Source organism: Gnatocerus cornutus, chromosome 3 (genome assembly GCF_029298725.1).
Source record: "Gnatocerus cornutus isolate USDA-ARS CGAHR chromosome 3, icGnaCorn1.1, whole genome shotgun sequence".
Classification (NCBI taxonomy): Eukaryota; Metazoa; Arthropoda; class Insecta; order Coleoptera; family Tenebrionidae; genus Gnatocerus; species Gnatocerus cornutus.
Genome location: NC_142235.1, coordinates 16,029,953 through 16,046,910, shown reverse-complemented (window position 1 = coordinate 16,046,910; position 16,958 = coordinate 16,029,953). Strand labels below are relative to the sequence as shown.

At 37.1% G+C, this 16,958-nt stretch overlaps 6 protein-coding genes and 1 non-coding gene across 8 annotated transcripts; 1 reads left to right on the top strand and 6 right to left on the bottom strand.

Annotated features, from left to right (window-relative positions):
• Window positions 1-19: 19 nt before the first annotated feature.
• On the bottom strand, window positions 20-4,493 carry LOC148177513 (uncharacterized protein CG3556). 2 transcript variants are annotated; one of them, XM_088031966.1, is made up of 7 exons: window positions 4,433-4,493; window positions 4,185-4,352; window positions 2,580-2,862; window positions 1,323-1,531; window positions 918-1,277; window positions 523-870; window positions 20-474 (listed from the first exon to the last, which is right to left on the bottom strand). In XM_088031966.1, the coding sequence occupies exons 2-7, from the start codon at window positions 4,276-4,278 to the stop codon at window positions 413-415; spliced, it is 1,356 nt and encodes a 451-aa protein (XP_087888092.1). In that variant the 5' UTR covers window positions 4,279-4,352; window positions 4,433-4,493; the 3' UTR covers window positions 20-412. The 2 variants fall into 2 exon arrangements, with proteins under 2 accessions (XP_087888092.1, XP_087888091.1); XM_088031965.1 differs by having other exon boundaries at window positions 4,185-4,468.
• A 1,056-nt stretch (window positions 4,494-5,549) lies between these two features.
• On the bottom strand, window positions 5,550-7,662 carry LOC148177512 (juvenile hormone esterase-like). Its single transcript, XM_088031938.1, has 9 exons — window positions 7,578-7,662; window positions 7,398-7,529; window positions 7,223-7,354; window positions 6,838-7,177; window positions 6,589-6,794; window positions 6,362-6,542; window positions 6,140-6,312; window positions 5,823-6,088; window positions 5,550-5,772 (listed from the first exon to the last, which is right to left on the bottom strand). The coding sequence occupies exons 1-9, from the start codon at window positions 7,632-7,634 to the stop codon at window positions 5,580-5,582; spliced, it is 1,680 nt and encodes a 559-aa protein (XP_087888064.1). The 5' UTR covers window positions 7,635-7,662; the 3' UTR covers window positions 5,550-5,579.
• Window positions 7,663-7,993: 331 nt separating this feature from the next.
• Window positions 7,994-9,644, top strand: LOC148177511 (gustatory receptor for sugar taste 43a-like). The gene is made up of 8 exons (XM_088033358.1): window positions 7,994-8,115; window positions 8,174-8,280; window positions 8,326-8,519; window positions 8,596-8,977; window positions 9,026-9,114; window positions 9,164-9,334; window positions 9,388-9,543; window positions 9,594-9,644. The coding sequence occupies exons 1-8, from the start codon at window positions 7,994-7,996 to the stop codon at window positions 9,642-9,644; spliced, it is 1,272 nt and encodes a 423-aa protein (XP_087889484.1).
• Window positions 9,645-10,082: 438 nt separating this feature from the next.
• Window positions 10,083-10,154, bottom strand: TRNAP-UGG (transfer RNA proline (anticodon UGG)). Its single transcript has one exon. It is a non-coding gene; the product is annotated as a tRNA-Pro (tRNA).
• Window positions 10,155-10,326: 172 nt separating this feature from the next.
• On the bottom strand, window positions 10,327-11,825 carry LOC148177509 (gustatory receptor for sugar taste 43a-like). The gene is made up of 6 exons (XM_088033357.1): window positions 11,651-11,825; window positions 11,369-11,562; window positions 10,879-11,325; window positions 10,665-10,832; window positions 10,427-10,585; window positions 10,327-10,377 (listed from the first exon to the last, which is right to left on the bottom strand). The coding sequence occupies exons 1-6, from the start codon at window positions 11,823-11,825 to the stop codon at window positions 10,327-10,329; spliced, it is 1,194 nt and encodes a 397-aa protein (XP_087889483.1).
• Window positions 11,826-13,596: 1,771 nt separating this feature from the next.
• LOC148177508 (gustatory receptor for sugar taste 43a-like) lies at window positions 13,597-15,247 on the bottom strand. The gene is made up of 8 exons (XM_088033356.1): window positions 15,230-15,247; window positions 14,976-15,162; window positions 14,717-14,910; window positions 14,215-14,673; window positions 13,999-14,169; window positions 13,794-13,952; window positions 13,701-13,747; window positions 13,597-13,666 (listed from the first exon to the last, which is right to left on the bottom strand). The coding sequence occupies exons 1-8, from the start codon at window positions 15,245-15,247 to the stop codon at window positions 13,597-13,599; spliced, it is 1,305 nt and encodes a 434-aa protein (XP_087889482.1).
• Window positions 15,248-15,275: 28 nt separating this feature from the next.
• LOC148177507 (gustatory receptor for sugar taste 43a-like) lies at window positions 15,276-16,956 on the bottom strand. Its single transcript, XM_088033355.1, has 8 exons — window positions 16,812-16,956; window positions 16,566-16,759; window positions 16,036-16,512; window positions 15,819-15,989; window positions 15,602-15,760; window positions 15,543-15,571; window positions 15,496-15,512; window positions 15,276-15,445 (listed from the first exon to the last, which is right to left on the bottom strand). The coding sequence occupies exons 1-8, from the start codon at window positions 16,954-16,956 to the stop codon at window positions 15,276-15,278; spliced, it is 1,362 nt and encodes a 453-aa protein (XP_087889481.1).
• Window positions 16,957-16,958: the final 2 nt, after the last annotated feature.

Genomic DNA, 16,958 nt, shown 5'->3' with positions numbered 1-16,958 from the left:
GGTAATGAATGGAGGTGTGTATATTTAAGAGTTTATTATTAATCTTTTAAGCCAAATATAACAAAAATAAAGAATTTTTAACAATTTTTGCCTTGTCTTAACAATTGAATAAATAATAAAATCCTAAGCTACATATAAAAAAGGTCACACAAAGATGTCAAAGTATTGTCCCCTCAAAATGCGTTATTATTATATCATTACAACCACACCTATAAAGTGTATTGTACATTTATACCTACGTTATCAAAAAAAAAGTGTATTGTGAGGCTACAGTATAAAACACAGTCCTAGATATACAGGGCGACTCGCGGACATCCCTTACGAATCACCCTGTATAGTAAAGAACACAACGACACTAACTAAAGAGAAAAGGCGACAGAAGCGATCTGTATACTGAACGTTGTGCTTAGGCTTACAGTTTTTTGTACCAGAAGAGGTAATGGTCTCCTTCTTCTATAAGGAGATCGTCCACTCCTAAAAAAACGTATCACCATGAGCTGAAAATGAAGTTGAAAAACTTACCAACGGGAGCGACGAGCTGGTTTGCCGGCGGAGCACTAGGATCAGGTATTTCCGGTAGTCTGTACAACAACCAGTAGTGGTAACCCATCGGTTCTTCTTTGTACCCAGCCAAAGTGTGGACGTAATGTCCATTAGGCCATTCTGAAGCTTCAAACGTGAAGTGCGGATCAAGTTCCATGGCCGTTTGCATCACAGAAAAAAAAGAAGTGTTTCTGGGAGCCGTCACGTCGATGGTACAGTTCTCGGTAATATTAGAGCCCACCCAGAGAGTGTAGGTGATGGTCACGTTGCGGATTTCGGAGTCGTTGCCATGAACGGAGCGGAATTTAGTCACTCCGTCAATTTCCACTGGAATGTCAAGCTTAGTTCGTGGGATCATGAAGGAGTACCCTTACCATGGTTCTCAATATCGTCGTTTTTCCCACAATCTAAAGAGCGAACGGTACCAAGACCACGACTAGATAAAGCGAGGATGACGTCAGAAGTCAAACCAGGATCGGTGAAGGCGCCATCAGGGTCCTGCCGACTTTCAATGTAACATTTCGCGGCGGTTTTATTCCAATGGGAGCTCGCCTCGGTCATGTCTTGCAAAGCCTGAATGGTCAAGGCAGTGTTGTACACATTCCCGAAGCCTCCATCAGGCTGCTGCTGGCGTGCTAGGCTAATACTAGGTCTTCTCAAAGAATGCTGCAGATCTCTATGACGATGGTCTTTGACTATGCATCTCAAAGCGAGGATTGTCATGGCCACGGTGTCTAAAACTCAAGTTAACACTGAACGGTGCTACTGGGAATACTGACCGATGTTGTGGTCTTTGGCAGTATTGGCGATTTCCAGAAGTCGTCGAATCTGCTTCTTGCGGACGTGGGCTCTTGAACTACAAGCCGCCAGAGTGGCGTAGGCAAACTCCAAGTCGTGGATGGCCTCGTGATGCTGCAGGGAGCCGATTAAATCGTGGCCGTGGAACTGGCGGGGGTCGTGGCAAAGTGCGCTCAAAGCCAAAGCGTATCTAGAAGAGTTTCGGTTGAAGAAAAAATGAAAATTGGGGCGCGGTAATTTTTTGAAATTCCGTTATCCGCAGTTGGCAACACTGAGAAAATACGGTAAAAAGTCTCTTCTCTGTTTGCTAATGTTGTTAGAGGGATCACACGTGTCTTAAAACTGTTTAATTTAAAGAAAAAACATTCAAAAGTCTTGTTAGCGCCTCAACACACGCTATTTTTTTTGGTCCAAACAGTGAATTAGTGTTGTCACCGTTGGTACTTATGATAAGGTTGGTAGTTATGAATTCGAACTTCGGTTGCATCTTTGCGAATGAGAGTTTTAAAGTGATCAAAATTGTGGAAAAATGTGATTTTCGGTGAGCTGTGAACAATTATAGTGTTCGAAAGTGTTTAGGGAAGTGTTCTGAACTTGGGAACACCGGAGATTTTAAGGTTAGTGCAGAAATTTCAGCAAAATTCGAAATCAAAGTGGACGAGTCTAATGTGTCTCCACGAGAGGGGTGGCGCAACTAGATTTTTAAAAATTTAAGATTGAATTTTTTTAAATTATGCCGAAAAAACGCTTCAAAGGTCTTAATTTGTCGTACTAAACCGAGTTTTTAGTTTAATTTTGTTTAATATTTGCAAAAATCGCGAGTTTTTGGTGTTGTGCAATTGGAATTAACTTAGTGGGCGATGCATTTTCTTGAATTTTTAGTTCGGACGACTTACGAATTATGAACGAAAAACACAAAAAAGGACGCAATTTTAAATGTTCAAGTGATTTTCCATCCAAAAAAATACAAAGAAATGTAGGAGTATTAGATAATCTCTAATGTTTTGTGTTGAGGCGACATTAGATTTAGCGTAATGTTGGCACGCCTGTAAAATTTTGTTTGCAAACAATTCAAATCAGTGAGTTAATTAGAGCTTATTTTGCCGTTAACTGTTATCAACCCGGCGCATCCACCATTTTCATGTAAAACAAGATATTGTTATGTTAGCGCGAAAGTTGCATTTTTTGCGACGAAAAGTTTAGGACCCGAGAAACAAATTATCTATAATAATAATTACTGTGCAAGCTTCGGCGGGGTGATGGGAATCTCGTGATGCCGCCATAACAGCACAACAATCTCCACTTCAAGCTGTTTCGTAGATAGTTGCATTTCTTGCTGAGTTGGAAATGGTACGACGATATCTTGGTACGAAGCTAGTTGTAAAGCAGTAAGAGCTTTGGGAGTATCGTTCCGCCATCCCCAATTGCTTTCTCTCTGGGTTATTAACCATAATAAGGCCTTTTGGATCGTCGAATCGTGCTCGGGATTTTCGGATGTAGAGCGGAACGAGTCAGTCGTCCCTGAAATGTCACAAACAAGGGGAATAATAAGCATATTGCTATTTTACAGGTCACTGTTTGCATAAAGGTGACAAAAAAAGGTTACAACGAAAATAAAAACGTTGTATTTCAAAACATAATTAGTTTCATGTCAAGTTGTAATAACTGAACATGGAAATAGTTTCACGAAGTTAAATTACACGGGTTTATTAAAATTTAATCTTTATTAACTTGGTAGCATTTTCGCGGTGACATTGATTCAACTTTCGTTTCGGCATGGTTGATTTTCATCTTCAGGTTATAAAACAAGTTTTGTTTAGGAACTGTAGCGCACTTTAAAATGTATGAGTTTCATTACAGCAGTCAGCGCTCAGGTGAAGTAAGAAAAGTTAAACCGCTGTGTGTTTTAGTCTTAAGTTGTCCACTTAAGATGAAATGTTAAACAGAATAAAACAAAAAAAATTAAAACATGATGTAATTTCGACCCGGCGCTGCTACCATTTTTCAGTTCTTTTACTTATTTTTGTAGAATATCTCGCCAATTAACGTACAAAACTTATATAATTATTTAGTTTGTAGCATTTTTTTGTGGTTGTTATGAATTTAATTCTAGTCATTTTCGCTTTATTAGAATTCTTTATATTTCACTTGTGGCATCAATCAAATTAATTGCTGATTAAGTGACATAAAGTTGAGTTTGATATGAGTACCTAAGCTATGGAAATTTATCAAATTAATAATGGTTTTGCGCCGTTGATTTCAATTAAATTCGACACCAAATTTCAGCTGAAATTAAAATACCCGTTAATTAGAATTTAATTACGCTTCTACAAAATGGAAAATTTCCCATTTTGCCTTTTTTGCTGTCAGTCAAACTTGGCGCAACAAAATAAAATGTGGCTTTCCCTCATTTATCATTGTCTCTAATATCGCCGGAATTGTGTTTAATAGACACTATATAACCGAAACATGGCACGCAACCTTATAACCTAACTTTAGTTCTTCATTTAATTTAATTTTTACGACGGATCATCAATATATTGCCCCATAAAATGCATGCAATACAAATCGATCGCGAAACTTTATTAAGAACATTCCATTTAAATTTTACGCATTTTTTGCAACACTGCAGTAATAAAATACTAACAAGCAGGGGAAAAACACGACCTCCTTGTGGTACCCCCGACCACATTTCCATAAATAAACCAGCAATCTTGCGGATTTCCAAAATAAAAAAAAACAAACACGCACATTATCGATCCCACTTGACTCATCATTGTTCATTTTGGCAGCGATTATCATGTAAATTCCCGTGATTTATGACAATGAAAAATTTTTCTTACCTTTGGAAGTGTATGTAGGCGTTTGCAGCTCTATGTCTTGGGAGTAACCAAAAGCCACCAGCGAAATAGACACTATTAAGGGCAAATAAACCATTTTGGTGATTTTTCGCGTTCACACTGTCATGAGATCTACAGCAGCTAACTAAGTCAACAGCCCCACACCTACAACTAATCAACAGCTTTAATCACCGAATTATCGCAATTCATCTCAAGGCTGCAAGTCAAAGTTGATCTTTGTAGGATTGTACCTGTTATTGGAGGCTCTGGAGGAAAACTGGCGTGGTCGATCGCTTTTCCGACAGACGAGTGAGCGCCCTCTGCGACGCTTTTCCGGGATATGTTATCGATTTTCCCATTCATGAGGTCTGTTTACAATGGACAACATGACTCATTAACGTTGTTTTTATTAAGCTGATTTAATTACGAGTCATATGGGGACGGAAAAAGGGACGGAAGAAAACAAAAAGAGAGGGGCTGAGTGGTCCTCGTGTTATCTGATCTTCGGGGTTTTGCGGGATTGGCGTGGAAAGTCTTTGGGAAAAGTTCTATAGTGTTTGAGATTAAGGCAGTTTCTATGATCACTCAAGAAGTTTGGAAAGTTTTCGCGTCTAACGTTTTCTTATTAGAAATTCAATATTCTCGGAATGGGAGTTCGAATATTACTGTTATTACAATTTTTATGTTCAATTTTAGACAGTTCTTCTTACTACTTTGTTTTAAAACGTTGATTTAAAAAATATGCGAAATTTGAAACGAAATCGAAAATAAAATAAATTCGTTCTCATTCCTCAATCAAAATGTATGATCCTCCTAAAATAGAAATTGAATAAATCACACGATATTAAAACCGAAAATGTAATAAAATTATAAAAAAATTGCGTAATTTTGAAAGCTTTTTAGGGACTTTTACCCCTCTCCCTTCAATTAACTTTCCATTCAACGCCAACTACAAATCCGCCTTCTCAATATTCTTATTTCATCCCGACCTCCGCGCTCGCTTTGAATAAGCAGCGATACGAACTTTGCAAGTTTTTGGGGGTAAAATATGGTAATTGAAGCCTCGGGGGTGAGTGTGCACACAGGTGCGCCATTCGCGTGAGAAGGGTTGACACAAACAATGTGTTTGTGTGCTTTTGGACAGCTTTGATGAGGAAATAATTTTGATTGTAATCGCAAACGGGAGACTTTGGGGGGAAGAAATACGAAGCTTTCGGGAAATTTAATCGGATTTTAAACAAAGGAGTCGAATGTTAGAAGTTCAGTTAAAATAGTGTTGAAGTTTCAAGTGGAAAAGTGGATGCATTAGCACACTTGTAGGGAAATTGGGGTTTTATGGAAATGAGAGAAGAGAGTGAAACTTCAGAGTTTAGTCAAGGAAATCGATTTTATTTCGCTCTAATAAGTATCAAAATCGTCATACCCTAGACTAGCATACAGCTCGTTCCACTTCACCACAACTTCTTCTTTCGGATGGTTTAAAATCTCTAAAGTATTGTTGATGTTGAGGTACAAAAAATCGCCATCGGACACTGAAAGTACCGGCCAAGTTACGTTTCCCAAGAGCTCCGACTCTTTAGGAGTTGGATTTCTACCAAAACAAACTGTTAAATCTGACGGGAAATACTTACTTATTTTTACTGGTATTTAGCAAAATTTGTCCAAAGCTGAATCAAGCGCTTCGATGTCAGTTGGTCTTCAGGAACATCCTTGTAATTACAATCAGTTTTACTACAAAAAATGTAAGCTAATTCCGCGCTGTGCCCAACATTCTCTGCACCATCATAGTGTACATCTTTATCTCGCTTTCCATGGTACGAAAACTGGTAGAAAAAAGTTGGGGCTAACTGAGAATAGAGCTCTCCGTATTTTGTCACAGATCTAGTGAAAGACGTGTCGGTGGAATACTAGAAATTTGTTTTGCCACTCTTTGGTGTCAACGAAAAGAAGTTGCTTACGCGAACTCCAGCTCCAAGATTTGTTCCAAAAGGCTCTCCATTGGTGTAGATGTCTCTTATTGCAATTGCCATGTTTGCGTGTTCTTCTTTGTCTGTAATTAACATGTCGTTGTTAACGATGAGATCCAAGCCTTTATCAAAGGCTGTTAGAATTTTCTGTAAGTTGTCTGCATCTAAAAGAACCAAAATGTTGTCTTTTTAGTCCCATTAGCTTCAACTTACTTTCATTGAAAACGATATTTTCTTCAGATGTGAGTCCCATCATAGTCGGAACCTTTAAAACATTACCAGCTCGTAGCAACCCGTACATTTTTTTAGTCAGAAAAGCATCAGGATTTTTTACTTCTACTACAGGAGCGAAGAAAGATCCTTGAGACACGTCATAGTGCCAAAGGGTGTTCACCTATCAACAATATTTGATTTTTCTTACGACTCTTTGGTTGTCTTACATTGTTTACGAATTCTTCTGAAGCACTATCTAATTCACTCGCATCAACACTTTGAAGGAGATCTAGAAGAGCTTTGGAGTCGTTACTTTTAGAAATGCTCGCGTCTAAGATGGTACCAACTTGGAAGGCGTAACTTCTGGAGTTTCTTTGGTAAGCCCATGGTGACAACGAGCAACCACTTTCTAGGATAGCACCCCAGAATAAACCTAAAAGAAGAGTTAGTTTTGGTTTTAGGACCAGTGGGGTTACCTTCAGAATCTAGATTTAAGAGTTGGTAGGCTACTGATGCCGATCCAGCGCTATGCCCAAAAATGGTAATTTTGTCAGGGTCCCCTCCAAAGAACTGAATATTGTCATGAGTCCACTGCATAGCTAACTTTTGGTCCTTTAATCCGTTGTTTCCTAGTATCACGTCGTCTTGCGTTGACAGAAAACCAAAAGCTCCCAAACGGTAATTCACAGTCACCAAAATAACCCCATGATCTACATAAAGATCAGGAGGCATGTACATCCCAGTTCCTCCTATAAACGCCCCACCATGAATGAAAAACATTACTGGTAACAAAACGTCGCTGGCATCTTCAGGGAGCTACAATTCAAACTCGGTAAATAGAATCGGTACCAAAGGTGCTACCTGCGGCGTATACACGTTGACAAAAAGACAGTCTTCTGAGTCCGTGGTTGGATTACTCCCCAGTTGGTAACAACTGACGTCGATTTTGGTGGCGTCGCGGACGTCGTTCCATTTTTGGGCAGGTTGTGGTGCCTACAAGACTATATAACAACCAGTACCACTTCAATGGGGTTACCTTGAAACGGAGAGCTCCCACTGGGGGAGCAGCGTAAGGGATTTTTTGAAAGGAGTAGTAAGTGGTGTTTGCCAAAGTTGTCACTTCGCGGCCTTGGAGTTTGCCAGTTGGTAGTTCAACAATGGGGGGCACCTAGGAAGGAGAATTAACTCAATTATTTGGGGGTTTCTGAAGACTTACCGCAGCCGAAACTAGAATTGGGGCTAGAAAACAAATTAGAAATGTGGAGAAGATCATGGTCGAAGTTTCAATGAACCTGCGACAGTAATTGTTAGATTAGATAAAAATAACAAAAGATATACCTATAGGTACTTTTGTTTTAGATTGACACTTGTTCAAAGTGTTTTATTTTTTTACGTAGGATACTTAAATCTATCGAAATAGAACAAGCACTTTTTGCATTTGTGGTGTTCCTCAGGGAACCTTTACAGACCCCATTCTTTTGCTATATTTTTTCTGCGTACTAACATTTTTTGACAGACATTTCAAATTTCATTTTGATTATCGTTGAATTTTTCATTTGCGTGTCAAAACCGAAATAATTAGCCCTTGTTTACCGTTAAACTAATAATTGACTTAACATTAAAAATAGCCTGATGTGGTCAAAACATATCGAGTCACAAACAAGCGTTTTGTCCTTTATAAATAATATATTACCAACTCTTGTTACTGTAAACTCCGATTTATTCTTAATTAAGTTTTGGCCTAAGAATGGACAGTGTCCACATCTCCCATAAAATTTTTAAACTACTGTCCCCAATTTTTCATCTGAGTAGAATAACTTGTCTTCAACCGTTACAATGGAAAAAACAAGACTCAAAATATGTAGTCAAAAAATCTAAGTTTTATGTTGCCTACAGTTGTTTTGTCGGCATTTTTGTTGGTACGAAACCTCTTTTATGGGTATGAATACTTATTGATTTTTTAGCCTTATTTGGTATTTATGGATTATCCCATACTTTTCAACTAGACGTAATTCGCAAATTGAAGTTCAAAAGTAGCGCCGAAACTATTGTTTCTCTGACTGACGTCATAGTGGTCATATCCACGTTTTGCTTAGGTGTCATGACCACTTTGTGGAAGGTTGATAAATATTTAGTTTACTTGCACCACATAAGTCAGGTAAAATTTGTTTTTTTTTGTTTTGGGCTACTTTAATATCAAGATGTTGCGCACAATGTTTTTTCTCCATTTTTAGTTTGACCACATTCTTGGAAACTGTGCTGCACAATCACGCGTATACTCCTTGCTGACGTATTCGACGGTCACTGCAGTTCTTTTACTGTTAACATACGATTGGATTTCGTGGATTCAAATCGGTTCCAAATCCGAAAATGCCTGCATTCTCGCCATTTACTTATTTCCTTACCACGCAGCTTACTTTGCCATTATCGTTATTGAACTGATTTATTGGCATTTTGTTTATTGTATCAAAATACGTTTAGTTGGTCTAAATAAAAGACTACGACAACTCAGAAGTGATAAAGAAATGAACCAGTTTGTTGAAAAACATCTTAAAATCGTCACCACTATTGTAGAGCCCGTGAAAGAAGATGAATGTAAAGAGAAATTAAGTAGTCGTAAGTTGTGTACACTATTTTTTCCACGAAACTAGAAACTTTTTGTAGAGAAATCTTTGGAACGGTTAATGGTGGGTTATGAGAGCCTGTCAGACGCTGCGAAATTAGTTAATGATTGCTACGGTTTGATTATTTTGGTAATATAACCGGAATGAAAAACAGACCATTGATTTTATTTATTTGCAGATTATAATTTTTGGCTCTTTGATTCATCTTCTGGTTACTCCCTTCGCAATTCGTGAGTTTTTATTTGGTGAACATAAATTCACAATGTTGATTGTGCAGTGCCTTTGGATATTGTTGCATATTTCGCGTATATTGCTAGTGATAGAGCCGTGTCATTATTGTGTGTTGGAAGTAAGTTTTTAATCGCTCAGTTAAATAAAGTATTTTGTTATGTTGAATTTCAGTCGAAAGAAACAGCGGGTCTTGTAGCCAAATTACTCTTATCCGCGGACGCAGACATGAGAAAATCATTGGAATTATTCCTCTCCTTGTTATCCCAAAATAAAATCGAGTTTTCAGCGTTCGGCTTAACTTCAGTTGACCGCACTTTAATTCCAGCGGTTTGTAATCCCCCGAATCCCCCAACTCCGACTAAATCCAGATTTTTCAGATCACCGGAGCCGTCACTACTTATTTAGTCATTCTTTTTCAATTTAATTAAATTCGTGTCACTGAATTGATTTTGAATGGAATTTTACTTAGATAAAAATCACATTTTAAGAGATCACGACGGCACATCAACCTCGTTCCGTTTTAATTTTTTATGAGGGATCAACGTATCGGAATTTCAAAGAGCGATTTTCTTCGCCCGACAAATGTAAATCCCTAAAGAGTGAGCACTGCAATAAAATGAATTATGAAAGTTTCTATCAACTACGTGACCAAGGCTGGAGATGTGCACGATGTAATAAGGCATGAAATGTGCACATAAAAGTGCAGAGCTGTATTTGAAATGTTGATGCAAAAGTTATTATTTGTGGCGGTGTAAATGTGATTTTAAAACGAACAATAAACATTTCTGATAAAGTATACAAAGGGTGCTTTATTTTTACCGGCGATCGCCGCATTTTAATTTAACCAACACCCTGTATAAAAGAGCGGGCTCAACCGGGATTTGAACCCGGGACCTCTCGCACCCAAAGCGAGAATCATACCCCTAGACCATTGAGCCGTTATAAATAAATTACAACACCTAATTGCCAAAAACAAATAATTTTTATGACGCTTTAGATACTCTATCGTTTTATTATTATGACTCTTAATACTAATAATGTTCAGATTAAGTGGGAAAAGATAAGTTTTCTTGACTTGTCACAGGATAATCGATTTAATACTGCCAGAACTTAGTTGAACTGAAATAAAATGACCAAGTACGTGGTTACAGCGCCAGCGATCTAAAAACAACGAATTAGATAAATCTACCGGCGAATTGTGAAAATGAACCGTTGTTAGCATTCCCCTATGAAGAGTGGCCATCCCATAAGCACTAAACTCCAATTTTCGCTGTTCCAGGCATAAGAGGAGAAATTCCACCAATTTTCTTAATTCGTGTTCTACATCAGAGCACAATAATTTGCAGGCAAGCCAAACCGTGCGTTTTAACTAAAAACAGTCAATTTAGGAGAGTTGGCAATTTCTCCCTGCGCGATCTCCACATTTCGGTGGACTTTGGGAGTCTTACTTGCGCGCGTATACCATGACTGGGTTCCACGATTAAAATAAGACGTAAAACATGTCCCAACATCCATAGGCATTGAGCGAGGATGAAAACCCCATTTCCAGTGTTCAACAAAGGTTTGACGTGATAAGGGGTGACTATCAAGGCAATGAAATTACCCAAAAGAATCATCTGAAATTAGTACTTTACCATGTTGTACCTTCATGGGAGATATTACCAAAATTATACCACCGTAACATTCATAGACTTGGTTCCTTGCGCTCACTAGATGTAAGTACGCTTTTGTTAAATTTATGATCATGGTACCTTGGGTTTTGGGACTAAATATGATTTTGGGCGCCATTTTCTGTCTTCGTGGTACTGTTTTTTGAAGGTCTCTTTTATGAATGAGGGAGGCGATACTGTCGTTCATAGCTTCAGTTCTTATCTTCATTGTGTACACAAAATTCCAATACACCAGTTCTATGACAATGATATAGACGTACGAAATATGAAACAAGGCATAATAAAGACTAAGAATAAAAATATTTTCAGTTTCCGGAGCGAGATTCACCCAAATTACTGTTTGGAATGTAAGGAGACACATAAGGTATGTCATTGTAACACCACAAATCAGCCTGTGTCTTCCTTTACTTAAGTCTTTCCAATTAATTAAAGTGTCGACCTAAAACAAGTTGACAGATAATGTTGAAAAAGTAGCGAATTACCATATTTAAATTGTAGAAATATTGTACAAGATAATCTGCTTTCAAAGAAGTGACGAAAACTCCAACCATAGAGGTGGTCATTATTCCGATGATGTCGATATAAGTGACGTATCGGCCAGTGGTAGTGCCCATTTTGATCGAGTATATTATTTTCACTTGGAAAATCTGGTGGAGGCAGTACAGAGCGGTGGAAACTAAAATTTTACGAAATAAAATAACTTTCTACCTAACACCTCCAAAATGAGGTTCTCTTGGAGGGAGAAATTGCCACTTTTTACATACCCAATACAATGACAATGATGCAGCTATAAATAATAAGATATCTAGACTTTGTGATCACAAATCTCATATTTCGTTTCTCCCATTTTAAAGGAATCAGACCGAAAATTCGCCCTAAATAAAGAATCGCAGACATCGATTTAAACGTTCCTGGTGAAATGGCGACAGATTTTTTCATTTTTTTAAATTCTTTGTCTGTGTATTTCGATTACCAGAATCTTTCTGTCTAAGTGTTTTTATGATATGTAAACAAATGAATACTTGATGCGTAGAAGAAACATGTGTTTATTGCCTTGGAAGGGCGTGTTTCTTTTATAGTAAATTGTTTAAGTTTTACCATTAATCATTACATTATTATAAATCATAATGAAAAATGGAATAACAAGTGTATGTTCAACTGAGGGTCTGTAATAAAAATGTAACGATAAACAGCCGTGATAAATATTTTTTCTAATTATTTTGTTAAAAAAAATAAGTCTCAAATGCTCGTATTGCGATTATAATTATTATATACGTAGGAGATATGGTTGTAAATACATTTAAATTTGTGAATAAAAATGCGGCACTGCTTATCTTATTGGAGCGTTATCTTTCTTGTCTATTACAAAGTTAATACAGTCGACTTTGATAAAACTTCAAATTACCGAGAGTTTTTAATTATCGGATATTTTTATTATCGAGAGTAGACAAGGAAACATTTCAAATTATCGAGTGTGGAGAATAATATGTACACTTTTTAATCAAACATACAAATAATAATTATAATAATAATGACATCCGTTTTCTTCACATCATTTCCCACAGCCGCAATAATTTTTTTATCTTCATTTGTGCGTATTCGGAGTCATGGGTGTGTCATTGTGTTCTAGAGCAACCCATTTTTCAAAAAAAGTCAAATTTTAAATCATCTTAGGTCGAATTACTTTTATTTTAAAAAATTATGAAAATACGACAACAGTATGTTTGATGTATAAAGCATTTATGTCATACAACTTTAAAACCAAGACAGAGGGGTAAGAAATTGCAATAACGTGGGTGTCCAAATGTCATAACTAGTTTATAATAATTTTGATAATTTTAGTGCTACGGCTATGAAATTTGGTGAACATACAACTTTTGAGCCGTCAATTTACTTTACCAAATCGCAAAACTGTTGAACAAAGGAATTTTAGAAATTGTTAAGGCGGAGCACAAAATTTAGACACCCTTTGTTTAAATTCGGAATGTTTTTATAATTTTAGGACATTGGCTACGAAACTTGGAAAATTTACTACCTATGAGTTATGTATTAATTTTATTAAATAACACTAGTCTAGAACGGAAGACACAGATTTTGAAAATTTTATTTTAAAAACAAAGCAAACATTTCTGACATCCATCATTAAAATTTTGGTAATTTTATTGCTACAACATGAACTTTGGGAAAACCACTACTTTTGAGCCGTCAATTAATTCTACCAAATTGCAAAATTGTAGAGCAAAAGACACAATATTCGGAAATTTTAATTTTCAAGAGGAAACAAAATGGTCTGACATCCACCACTAAAATTCGTAATTTTAGTAATTTTTGTGTTACAGCTACAAATTGGGGAATTTTCTACTTTTTACTCGTATATTAACTTTATTTAGCAAACTGGAAAATTGTTGAGGAAACTCTGACTTCATTTTATAGGGAGTTCTTGAGGAACGGCTCATCACTTCCTACTTTAAATTACCGAGTGTGTCAAAATACACGTATTTTTTTCAAATTAACGAGAGAATTTCAAGGGACCAGAAAATTGTTTCAAATTTCAATTAATCGACTGATTTATCGGGACTCGCATGTAAATTTATTACAAAATTTGGTATTTGGTGTAACAGAACCACTTTAATCGGTCTAGATTGCTGGTGCTCCCACAAACTTCCAAAATAAGGTGCTTTAGGTGGTATCAAATGCGATTATAATTTTCTCAGGATAAATGAATTAACAGATGTTTAACGCAAACTGTCTTTATTTTAGCCTCATTGTTACCAATACACCTACATAAAACTGAAGTGGAAAGCCACTTTTCACTGAAACTGAAATAAAATAACCAAATATGTAGTCACAGCTCCACTGACCTGAAATAACAACCAAGTAAAAACCAATTAAGTTTCCGCAACAAACCGCGATCAGCATCTCTCTGTTAATTTCAAACAAATCCAAAGCCGTGAACTCCATTTTGCACTGACTTAAACACTCTAAGAAAAACTCCAAAAGTTTTCTTACTTCGTTACTAACGTCGGAGCTCAACAATTTGCAGAGAAGTAACGAAGTGTGCTTACTCTGTCAAAAAATTCAACACTTTTTGATAGGTACTTGCGGTACTTACCTGTAAAAGGATAAGATGGCACGGTTCCACTACCAAAATTAATCTTAGAATGTGTCCCAACACGAAAAACGCTTGTGTCACCAAAAATAAGTCTTCGCCGGAGCTCGCTATCATAGACCCAATGAAATACGGGGTGATAATTAAATGGAAAAAGTCGCCAGCGATGATTATCTGAAAACTGTTTTGTTAATCTGACCAAAGTGATCAAAAAGGTACCAAAATAATAAAACCGTAACACTTATGGAGGTGATTTTTTGCAATCACCAAGTGGAGGTACGCTCGGATTAAGTTTCGAGTTGTAACCGGTGGTGGTACCTCTGATGGTAGTGTTTCCGTGAAGTTTTCATTAAGTAAAGTGTGCATTAGACTTTCGTACTTAACCACGCTCTGAGTTTGACCAATACAAACGATACGTTCATTTATAAACTCCAATCGGATCTTTATGGCGTATACAAAGTGCCAATACACAAGCTCCGTGACAATCAGAAAGATGTACGCTGAGTGGAACAAAACGTAGTAGAAAACGAGCTTGGAAACATTCGCTTCTCTCGAGCCGACGTGTACCCAAAGCGTCGTCTGCAAAGTTAGCAAAAATATTGTATACAATAAAGTCACTGCAGTGACGATTTTAAATTTCCCTCTTGTTAAGTCTTTGGGTTTTATCAAAGCATCGGCCTGGAATAACAAGTGAGTTCGGTGCTAAAGACTGAGTTCTCACCATATTCAAATTGTTGAAATATTGAATGATATCGTTGACTTTAAAACACGAGACGAAAACTCCAATGAGAAGAGTGGACATTACGAATGTGAAGTCGATATAAGTGACGGAACGCTCAGTGATGGTTCCCATTCTGAGGACATAAATGATGTTGACTTGAAGAAGTTGGTAGATACCATAAACACTTGCGGAAACTGCAAAAATGGTAGTGACTCCCAAAAACCATCCAAGTGAGGAGGTTTGGAACCACTTATTATACCACTTATTATACCAGTTAGACAGCTGTAAAGAACATAACTTCCGGATCTACTAATCGTATATCCTTGATTTAATTTCTGCCATTTGAGGGGCATTAGACCAAAAGTTCGAGCCACGAAGAACACAAAACTGAGGGATTGGAAAATTTCCCTGGAAATTGTGACCATTTTGCTGTGTTGAACGATCGACTAATGCGTTTTCGAAGTGAGCAAATAAATTTGTTCTTATTAGAGATTTTGTGGAGATATTGAGCACACGTTTCTTTTGAAACATTGGGAACGTAATTAATAAATTCAATAAATTAATTTGTGGATAATGGATTTGTAATGAAGAGGTTTTCAACAACAATAGATTGGTTGGAGCTTCTTATCTTTATCGTAGCTGCCGTCTTTCCAACCATAGAAACGTCAATATAGGAATTAATTTTTTTTTTGATGTTTTTATAAGCAGGAGCGAGCGTAGCGAGCGATTCTTAAATAAAAGTTTTCTTTAAAGTAATCCTAATTTATTGACATTACAACCACAATTCTCAATTAAACTGAAACAAAATAACCAAATACGTAGTCACAGCCCCGGTAATCTGAAAAGACAAATAAACTAGCGAAAAAGTTCTCGCCTTAAACTAACCGTGGTTAGCAGTCCTCTGTTAATTTTAACCAAATCGAAAGCCGTGAACTCCATTTTACACTTTGACAAACACAACAAGAGAAGTTCCAACAGTTTCCTCACTTCTTGCTCCACGTCGGTGTTCAACAACTTACAAACAAGCAACGAAGTCATTTTTAGCTGCAATGATTTGTGGCAATTTATCCCCTCGGAGTCTTCTCATTTTGCCGGTACGCACCTGCACAAGGGTCCGATGACTGGGCTCCACTATCAAAATCAACCTCAAAATGTGCCCTATCATCCAAAAAGCTTGACTGAGTATGAAAACTTTTCTGCCAGTGTTCATTATCAGCGAGCGTACCAGGTAAGGGGTTATAATAAGATGAATGAAGTTCCCCAAGACAAGTATCTGAAACACGATGAGTGCCTCAAGTGAAAAATTTTGATCGTATTACCAAGATTAGTAAACCATAGCACTCGTAGATGTAGTTTCGTGCAGTTACCAAGTGTAAGTAGGCTCTGGTGATGTTTCGGATGATTGGAGAGGAAGGGAGATCAGAGTTGTCGTTACTTTTGTTTTTAGTGTGGTCACCATGTAGCACTGACATCAATTGGATGATTTCTTTTTGTTGACTTATTACAGTTTTCCTTCTACCAATGAATATGAGGCTTTCATTCAAAGCTTCAATTTGTCTTCTGATAGCATAGACGAGGTGCCAATACACGAGTCCCATGGCCACACAAAAAACGAATAATAAATGATACACGCAATAGTAAACAGCCAGAAGATATACATCTTGCACCTTGGAACCGAGATTGACCCAAAGAACAGTTTGAAACGTTAGCAGACATATTAGGAACGACATGGTCGACACAGTGATGGATTTATACTTTCCTTTGGTTAAATTTCTCTGCTTTATCAAAATATCGGCCTGAAATGATTAAGGTTTGATAGAATTCCAAAAGAGGAAACTACCCCACGAACCATGTTCAAATGGTAGAAATATAGAATAAAATGGTTCACTTTCAAAGAAGTGATTAGAACCCCAGCGAAAGCAGTGGCTATTACAATTGAGATGTCGATGTAAGTGACGAAGCGTCCAGTGACGGTGCCCATTTTGATCACGTAGATGATGTCGACTTTGAAAATTTCGTACAAACTGTAGAGACTGAGAGTGACTAAAAATATGAAGACCAAGTTAAATTGAAGGAAAATGCAACACAAACAGACCAGTTAAGACAACAACAACGCAACTATACACAATATAATTTCTAGAACTTGAAATGACGTATCCTACAGTTAGCTTCTTCCACGTGAGAGGCATTAAACCGAAGATCCGACTCAAATAAAGCATAAAAATCATACTTTTAAACATTT